The sequence below is a fragment of the Ranitomeya variabilis genome, chromosome 4 (assembly GCF_051348905.1).
Source record: "Ranitomeya variabilis isolate aRanVar5 chromosome 4, aRanVar5.hap1, whole genome shotgun sequence".
NCBI classification, from domain to species: Eukaryota; Metazoa; Chordata; class Amphibia; order Anura; family Dendrobatidae; genus Ranitomeya; species Ranitomeya variabilis.
Window position 1 is genome coordinate 393,260,140 of NC_135235.1, and position 10,403 is coordinate 393,270,542.

Sequence of the window (10,403 nt, forward strand, 5' to 3'; positions counted from 1 at the left end):
CCAGTGTGAAAGTTAAAAAAAAAACCAGGACATATACTCATCTTCGCGTCCCCCGGCGTCCGCTTCCTGCACTGACTGAGCGCCGGCCGAAAAGTGAATGCACAGCACAGCGGTGATGTGACCGCTCTGCTGTTAGGGCCGTCACTCAGTCAGGGCAGGGAAGCGGACGCCGGGGGACGCAATTGTGAGTGTATGTACTGTTGTTTTATTTACATTTAACACTGGTAACCAGGGTAATCATCGGAAGCGCGGCGGCCTGCGCATAGCAACCTGATGTTTACCCTGGTTACCCGGGGACCTCGGCATCGTTGGTCGCTGGAGAGCTGTCACACAGACAGCTCTCCAGCGACCAAATAGCGATGCTGCAGTGATCTGCATCATTGTATGTTTCGCTGCAGCATTGTTAAGTGTGAAGGTACCTTTACGGTATGTGTCCACGTTCAGGATTGCATCAGGATTTTGTCACGATTTTTCATCAGTATTTGTAAGCCAAAACCAGGAGTGGAACAATTAGAGGAAAAGTAGAAATAGAAACATCTGCTCCACTTCTGTATTTATCACCCTGGTTTTGGGTTACAAATACTTATGTAAAATCCTGACCAAATCCTGATGCAATCCTGAGCGTGGACACATACCCTTAGGGTACCGTCACACAGTGCAATTTTGATCGCTACGACGGTACGATTCGTGACGTTCTAGCGATATCGTTACGATATCGCAGTGTCTGACACGCAGCAGCGATCAGGGATCCTGCTGAGAATCGTACGTCGTAGCAGATCGTTTGGAACTTTCTTTCGTCGCTTGATCACCCGCTGACATCGCTGGATCGTTGTGTGTGACAGAGATCCAGCGATGCGTTCGCTGGTAACCAGGGTAAACATCGGGTAACTAAGCGCAGGGCCGCGCTTAGTAACCCGATGTTTACCGTGGTTACCAGCGTAAAAGTAATAAAAAACAAACCGTACATGCTCACCATCTGATGTCCGTCCGGTCCCTTGCCGTCCGCTTCCTTGCCGTCCGCTTCCCGCTCTGACTGTCTGCCGGCCGGAAAGTGAGAGCAGATCACAGCGGTGACGTCACCGCTGCACTCTGCTCTCACTGTACGGCCGGATCTATCATAGCAGGAAGAGGACGGCAAGGGACCGGACGGACATCAGATGGTGAGCATGTACGGTTTGTTTTTTTTTTACTTTTACGCTGGTAACCACGGTAAACATCGGGTTACTAAGCGCGGCCCTGCGCTTAGTTACCCGATGTTTACCCTGGTTACCCGGGGACTTCGGCATCGCTCCAGCACCGTGATTGCAACGTGTGACCGCAGTCTACGACGCTGGAGCGATAATCATACGATCGCTGCGACGTCACGGATCGTGCCGTCGTAGCGATCAAAATTGCACTGTGTGACGGTACCCTTAGTGATTGAAAACACCTCATACACTTTATTGTTTGTAAACACCTCATACAGCAATGAGAGACACACCAAAAAAGGCAAAATAAAAATGGTAAAAATAGTGTCTGACATTGCATATATGAGGTGTTTGAAGCACAAAATATGTGTAGACGGCGCACGGTGTGACTTGCCGAGAAGTATACTGGAAAATAAGAGCAAATATTGTTGTTTTAAAACAAAAAATTTTTATTGGGGGGAAACAGAAAAAAAAAAAGGGAAATAAACTTAGGGGGTATCAACCTGTGCCACCATGGGGGAATGGTATGTATCTTTTTGGGAATGGGGAGAGGAAAATGAGGATGATGACGACGAGGAGGATGTTGACCTATAGTCCAGGAGGCTGGATGGCAGGTCCAAACCCTCCGCAGGGTATAATGGGGAGGAAACCGCCACCTCTGTAGGGGAGGGAGGAGGCAACACGAGCCTTTGCGAGGTTCTTGGTTGGCTCTGGCTGCTCCTGCTGCGGCTAGAGCCCCGACGTGTACTTGTTGTTTGTATTGGAGCAGCCAGAGCCTCAGTGCGTGTCCTCTTTCTTTTGTGCTTTCTTTTCTTTCCAACTGCGGCAGCTCCCCCAGAATGATGGCTGCGGGAGGATGAGGGCCTGGCAGGAGCAGGAGTCGGCGGCACACTGCTATGGTGCCTGTGGTGGCGTCGCTCGGCACTTGGACCAGGGTGGGGTGGCTGGAGTGGCTCTGCAGCAGGAGTCGGAGTCATGCTAGCCAGCGACGGCACTACAGGCAGTGTCGCTGACTGCATGACCCGAGCCTGCTGCAGAGCCCTCACGTAGGCATTGTTGCAGGATTGCATCACCGAAATCTGGAGTTCCGGCGTAAGGTGTTCCACCATGCCCTTACCAATAGTACTTAAAAAATGTTTGGCCGGATTCGAGAGCTCGGCTTCCAGATTTTCAAGGCGCCGTTCGATACTGGACAGACGAGTGTCCATTTTATCGCTCAACGCCTTGAAACAGTTCTGGAAAACCGTGCTCAAATGCAAAAATTCGGGCATGGCTGGCCTGTCCGAGGCCCGCTGGCGCTGTCGGGAATTCCCAAACGAAGGTGCGCCAGAGGCCTCGTGCAGGGGAACACCTGATGGACCGGCTGCCGGTTCTCCAGATGGTGGTGCAAGCCTGCTGTCGCTGTGGGAGGGCTGTGACGGGTCAGATGGCGATTCATGAAGGTCCGCTCCTGCGGGGCGAGCTCGCTCGAGGGTGCTGCTGTGTGTCCTGTGAAAAGATAAGGAAAGAATTAGTCTTCAATTAATTACCTATCACATACGCCAACTCCTGTAATAAAATTAACATTACATGACACATCAATACATTACAATCCCCTGTCTCTCAGTCTGTGTGGCCTATAATAAATTGCTGATTGTTATCGCCAGCTGACCATTAGGGCTGACGATAACAATCATGGACATACCTACGGCAGAAAATGACTGTTCATTCCCGCTGCCAAAGCCAATGCATACCTCTGTCATCGTTTTCAAAAATTTTTTGACAAAAAATCTTTCTTGATGCTGCCTATGCCGCCAAAATAGTATAAAATTTAAAGTCAAGAAAAACATTTAAAAAAAAACAAAAAAAAAAAACAGTCACTTTGCTGATCTGATCGCAGGAACGGCCATGACGTTAGGATCATGTGATCCAGACGTCATCATTATTCCTGCGATCAGAACTACCCTGACTCAGAACGTAACCTGTCATGGACTACAATGACTCACGCCTAACCAAAAAAATTACTAATGGGCTATATACCATTCCACTAGGGTAAAAGGATGGCCAATATGCTACGCTGACTACATGGATGGCCAATACATTATGTTCCTTTGGAAATATACTATGTGGATACGTGGCTATAACGTGTACTATGTGGCTGCGATATAGTGGCCTGGCAATATACTATGTGGATGCACAATGTACGTGGCTGGGCAATGTACTATGTGGCTGTGCAATATGCTATGTGTCTGGGCAATGTACAATGTGGATGTGCAATATGGTATGTGGACAAAATACTTACTGTCGGCGGCCAAGGACCGGTCTTAAGAACTGTAGTGCCCTGTTGTACTTGTATGGCACAGACTTGGCCGCAGCAGCACCACTCCGAGCTTGCTCCTCCGCAGCACGGATCCCCTTATTGAAACGGTCCTTCATGGATCGCCATCTGGTCCTCAACTTTTTAACTGTGAATGTAAAGAAAAAAAAATGGTTACATACTTAGCATTTTAAAAGGATAAAACAACCGTGTGCGATGCAAAGTTTAGGCGTTGATCGCATCACACATGGTTGTGTTTATCCTGGCAAGATGGGTCATAGCAGCGTCTCAGCAATACTCACGAAAGTTGCCTTTGTCCTTCGCTGAGGCACTGTCAAAACCATCCCACAGCGACTTTGCCACCTCTGCCCACAAACACCTCAACACCACCTGGTCCATGTGCCGAGGGTCACGGCTGTCCCACAACGGGCCACGCTCCTGGATGCTGGAGATCAGGAGGTCCACATCTATACTGTCTCCTTGGTCCCGTTGTGAAACCTAGAAAAATTAGAAAACAAATAGGTTACAAATATGCAAATATTAACAACCACCAGCACCTGGCATGATAGGTACCTTTGCCCTATCCTTTGCCATTTGATGTATGTATATTGATGTTTTCTACACCTGTATTTTGGAATGTTTGTGTGCAGGGAGTTCAACTTTATTTTACCTTCCCCCAATACTTGCTGCCCTGAAAAGCTATAATGTAATTAAGCTTAGTAAACATCCCTAGTGAAAGCAGGATGCTCCTCAAATGTAATGTTCCTCACAGCAGGATGCTACTCAAAAAAAAAGATAAATAAAAAAAAAATACTCACTCGCCGGCCTGACGCCACATCTTGGCCCCGATCTCTCTGCTCCCGCTGTGTGCCTTCTCCCTCACTTGAAGAAGCCTGGAAAAATTGTATACAAAAATTATTGTCAATGCTACAAATGGCAGCGAATAGTAAGCAACTGGACATAATTACTCACCGCACTCCCCCGCGCCGATTGGCTATGTTCTGACTCACTCGCCATTCTTGCAAGTTTGTTCTGCAATGAAAAAATGAGCAAAAAATCACATCCAATGCCACATACAATAAAATAGGCCCAAAACATTAAAACAACCACAATTGACTGTTGACTGATAGGACAATGCAAACTCAAAAAGCGACACCACAACGCCATACATTGCAAGAGAATACAATCGAAGAAACAATACAAGAATAGACCCAAACAAAATTAAGCAAAAATAGACACCTATGTCAAAATTTTTAAAGATAAAAACTTTAAAAAAAAACCTTACAGGAAAAAAAAGGCACAATGAAATAGCAAACTAATGAACGCCATAATTTACAATTACAACAAGACATGATCCAAAACAACACCATCTGGTGACATCCACCGAAATACATCAGAAAAAAGGCGATAAATACCATTCTAGATAATAAGCAATAAACATTACGGGACAACCGCTGTTACAATATACAGCAACCCAAAAGATAAACCATAGTGAAATAGAAAAGAAAACACAATAAATTTAAAAAAAAGGGCCCCAACTAAAAAAAAAAAATAAATAAAGGCCATACTACACACTTGGCAATGGAAACATTCAAGAAAGGAGATATATGCCATACGGAAAACGACGTAAAACCATCATAGATAAAAACCAAAAAAAAAAAAAAGGGAAAATACAATTGAAAAGAGAATGGCATAGCAGCACAGAACAATACAATACAAATGAAACATCATAAATGTAGCCCCCCCACCAGCAAGAAAAGACACTCAAGGAAAGAAAAAAAAATGCCAACAGCATAATAAAACACAGCAAGACATGAGTCAAGAAAACGCCATACGGTTACCCCCAACAATAGAAACCATAAAAAGACATGCAACAGAAATTTAACATAAAAATCTGCCAAATTAAAGACATTGAACAACCGCATGACACCAGAACAACCCAAAATCCATAAAACCAATCCAAAACCAAGCAAGGCCGGTGACAAGAAACGCCATCATATAACGCCAGAAGTACATCAAAACCAGATTAAAAAACACAATTTTTCACTAACAACCCACAGTGCCATAACCGTACAATAGCACAGACCAAACATTGCACAAATTAAATCAAAATCAAAAAATAAAACACAGAATAAAAAATATGCAAAGAGAAATATACACTCACCGGCCACTTTATTAGGTACACCATGCTAGTAACGGGTTGGACCCCCTTTTGCCTTCAGAACTGCCTCAATTCTTCGTGGCATAGATTCAACAAGGTGCTGGAAGCATTCCTCAGAGATTTTGGTCCATATTGACATGATGGCATCACACAGTTGCCGCAGATTTGTCGGCTGCACATCCCAAAGATGCTCCATACAAGGCAGGATGGATCCATGCTTTCATGTTGTTTACGCCAAATTCTGACCCTACCATCCGAATGTCGCAGCAGAAATCGAGACTCATCAGACCAAGCAACGTTTTTCCAATCTTCTACTGTCCAATTTCGATGAGCTTGTACAAATTGTAGCCTCAGTTTCCTGTTCTTAGCTGAAAGAAGTGGTACCCGGTGTGGTCTTCTGCTGCTGTAGCCCATCTGCCTCAAAGTTCGACGCACTGTGCGTTCAGAGATGCTCTTAGGCCTACCTTGGTTGTAACGGGTGGCGATTTGAGTCACTGTTGCCTTTCTATCAGCTCGAACCAGTCTGCCCATTCTCCTCTGACCTCTGGCATCAACAAGGCATTTCCGCCCACAGAACTGCCGCTCACTGGATTTTTTTTCTTTTTCGGACCATTCTCTGTAAACCCTAGAGATGGTTGTGCGTGAAAATCCCAGTAGATCAGCAGTTTCTGAAATACTCAGACCAGCCCTTCTGGCACCAACAACCATGCCACGTTCAAAGGCACTCAAATCACCTTTCTTCCCCATACTGATGCTCGGTTTGAACTGCAGGAGATTGTCTTGACCATGTCTACATGCCTAAATGCACTGAGTTGCCGCCATGTGATTGGCTGATTAGAAATTAAGTGTTAACAAGAAGTTGGACAGGTGTACCTAATAAAGTGGCCGGTGAGTGTATACTTACAGGTTTTGAAAGCAGGTTTCTCCTCAGTGACTTGTCTTGTCTGATAGCCTTGTGAAAGACAATGCCAAACCCCTTTTTTTTTCTATATATATAGTGGGTTTTTTTTGTCTAGACAAAGTCTAGACAATGTTTTGCATTTTTTATTGGAAAACGCATGCGTCGTACAACGCACCACGACGCAAGTACTTGCGTCGTCTGCGTTGTCAATACAAGTCAATGGGAAAAAAGGCGCATCGACGACGCAAACACGACGCAAACACGACGCATGCGTTTTTTACAAAGTCTGTGCCGCCCAAAAAATGCAACATGTTGCGTTTGCCGCGCCCTGACAGGTGCGCCCTAACGCCGCATGCGGCGTACAACACACCAAAACGCATGACAACGCATGTACATGCGGCGCCATGGGGCCCCAATGTTAAAGATAGGGTCGCACGACGCATGCGTTTTGTTGTGGCGACGACGCTGCGGCGCACACCGCAAATGTGAACGTAGCCTAACTCCTCTCCTGTGACACAGCCGACAGCGAAGTCCTAAAGGTGAACAGCAAAATCTTGTCCCTTTCCTCTTGGGACAAAGAAATCCCCAAGTCACTCTCCCATCTTGAGAAAAACGTTGGGAAGTCATGTGTTGGGGTCTGACTCTCCTGGAAAAGATTATATAAGAGGGACACCTTATGAGACGGGGGGCTCCTCAGCGAGAGAAATTTTCTCGAAAGGGGTTAACACCCCCATGGACTTATTAAGTTTAAATGATGTGCCTATGAAGCTCTTTAGCTGTTCGTAAAAGAACCAAGAGCCCTCAGGAGGTTCCCCCCCCCCTGGTATATTTCGTGTAGGGACTTAATACCTGTCTGATTTATGAAGTCAAATATAATGGATATGAAGCTCTATTTTTACTCAGGAAATTTTCCCTACGGAGACCTGCGGGGAAGTGAGGATTGTCGTAAATTGGGGTTAGTGGACCCGGGGCTGTAGAGGTTATAGTATTTCTGCCACTCTGTCGTACAAGTAGAAGCATGTTCCTAGTCATGAATGGAAGGTTCGACCTCCCCCCCCTCCCGTGTTCCATAGTATCGTCTGAGGATCCCCGCCAACGAGATCACCCTCCAGGCCCACCCATTTTTTTGTTGTTACTGCTGTGGTATAAGTCTAAAATGCAAGTACCTAATGAGGCACAACTATATACTAGGAAGTCTGGTAGGCCAATTCACCCCCTCTTCTTGGACCTGCTTAATACAAAATGTGATATTCTTGATCTAGCATGAGACCAGACCAATCGGATGACCGCTTTCTTGAGTCGCGAGAAGAAGGACGCGGGAAGATATAACGGGATTGTCTGGAAATAATATAAAAGGCGAGGCAATAAGTCCATTTTAATTACATTAACTCTACCAAACCAAGACAGTTGAAGTTTATGCCATTTCTCTAAGTCCAGCTCCGCTTTTTGCAACGCCTTTTTAAAGTTTGCATTGTACAAACCAGATGATTTGGCTGTTATACTGATCCCCAGATATGGAAGTGAATCGGAGCGCCAACCAAACGGGAAAGAGGCTCGCAGCCCACTCACCTCAGATGGTGGTAGGGATATGTTTAAGGCCATGGATTTATGGGAATTAATTTTGAAATTGCTTAGGTGACCGAATTTTGATAATTCTAAAATAATATTAGGTATGCTAGTTATGGGGGAGGTAACATATAAGAGAATATCATCGGCAAAAAGCGCCAACTTGTGTTCCTCTGATCTTAATTTAACTCCTCTTATGGAGGAGTTATTGCGCATGGCGGTGGCCAGGTATTCCATTGCCAGGATATATAGGAGAGGGGAAAGTGGGCACCCCTGCCTCGTACCATTCCGTATCTCGAACGTGTCTGAAAGGGTGCCATTTACCTTCACCTGGGCGTTAGGGGAGGTATATAAGGCCTTTATTCTATGCATCATGTTGTCTCCCAGACCAATCCCCGCCAGGGCCCGGATCAAAAACTCCCAGTGTACCCCGTCGAAGGCCTTCTCAGCATCGATGGACAGGATACACATGGGATCACCCCCCTCCCGTCCTGTCTATTAAAGAGATGGTCCTAATGGTATTATCACGCGCCTCCCTACCAGGGACAAAACCAACCTGGTCTTGGTTTATCACGTTTGGAAGGAGAGGGCTCAATCTATTTGCAATCATCTTCGCGTAGATTTTAATGTCTAAATTTATAAGAGATATTGGACGATAATTATTACGTAACGAGGGGTCTTTATCTGGTTTTGGTATGACCGTGATATGAGCGGCCAAAGCCTGAGGGGGAAAGGAACCGAATTACACACTTCAAGAAAAATCGGGCTCAATAATGAGGAGAATGATTTATAAAAACCGGCTGAGTACCCGTCTGGACCTGGGCTTTTCCCTTGTTTCAGGTCTTTGATAGTTTCCAAAACCTCCTCCAGTGTAAACTCCTCCTCTAGACCCAGAATCTCGTCCTCCTGTAGAAGGGGTATATTGTTTTGATGCAAATACATATTAATTTTGTTATGGAGAGCGGATGTGGACAGATCTTTGTAGTGGCCATCTATGTTGTATAAGTCTTTGTAGTAATCACTGAAACTCGAGATGATGTCTCTGGTATTATGTAACTTTTCTCCTTTCCCATTTTTAATAAAGGGAATAAATGTATTTGGGCCACGTGGGTTAATATACCTAGCCAAGATCTTGCCACTTTTGTTTCCATATTGGTAAAAGCGATTTTGGAGCCTTTCCCTGAGATATCGTGATTTTTGGTCCAGTAAGGCAAGCAACTTTTGCCTGGTTGTGGACAAGTGTGCGAATGTAACCTCATTGAGATCTCTTTTGTGTTGCGTTTCTAATTTATGGATTTGGTCTGAGAGTTTAATTATTTCTGCGACCCTCTCCCTCTTCAAGCACGCGCCATGTGAAATAAGAACTCCCCGTATCACGCTTTTCAGGGCCTCCCATTTCATAGGAGAAGATGTGGTGTCCCCCCCATGGTCCGCTACAAAATTGGATATCGTCTTTTCCACATCGGTTTTGTATTGGGCATCCTGGAGTAAGTTCTCATTCAGGCGCCACGAGAAGCCCGGTTTTGTATTAGAATGGAACAGAATTGAAAGAAATATCGGGGCATGGTCCGACCACAAAATCGAACCCACCTCAGCTTCCACTGGGAGATCCAGCAGGTTGTGTGAGATAAAAAAGTAGTCAATTCTGCTGTAGGTGTTATGCACTTGTGAGAAAAAGCTGTAGTCCTTTGTACCCGGGTGAAGTACCCTCCATATGTCAACTAGTCTCATGTCGCGCATTTGTTTTCTAATCCGAGCAATAGAAGAAAGCGAGTATGAAGTCTTACCCAAAGAGACGTCTACCACCGGGTTCATGGGAATGCTGAAATCGACCCCAGTATCACAGGAGAGGAGCCAGCAAATTCCCTGAGGCGCCTCCCACACTCTGCACTGAAGCTCTGCTGACCTTGATTCGGAAAATAGACATTAGCCAAGACCAATTGACGTGCATCACAGGAAATTTTTAAAAACACATATCTACCATCTGGGTCTATAGAGGAACTCAGCACTTCCGGCACAAAGTTTTTATGAAAAGCTATCGAGACCCCCTTAGATTTGGCATGCGGATTGGAACTGTGGTACCATTTGGGGTAATATTTTGAAACGCAGGGGGGGACAACCCCAGTTTTAAAATGCGTCTCCTGGAGCATCAGGACCGAAACCTGCTTTTTATGACTTGTGTATAGAACCTGTCTCCTTTTTTCAGGAATATTTAGCCCCTTTACATTAAAGGAGCAAAACTTTAATTTACCCATAATCTGAGTGCGCCGCTATGCAGCAAATTTTTATTGA

General features: G+C 45.4%; 1 protein-coding gene across 1 annotated transcript; it reads right to left on the bottom strand.

Moving 5' to 3' along the window:
• Nucleotides 1-1,660: 1,660 nt before the first annotated feature.
• Nucleotides 1,661-3,882, bottom strand: LOC143767891 (uncharacterized). The gene is made up of 3 exons (XM_077256412.1): nt 3,786-3,882; nt 3,469-3,631; nt 1,661-2,675 (listed from the first exon to the last, which is right to left on the bottom strand). Exons 1-3 carry the CDS (start codon nt 3,880-3,882, stop codon nt 1,676-1,678), a joined length of 1,260 nt encoding a protein of 419 aa, XP_077112527.1. The 3' UTR covers nt 1,661-1,675.
• Between the last annotated feature and the right edge of the window lie 6,521 nt (nt 3,883-10,403).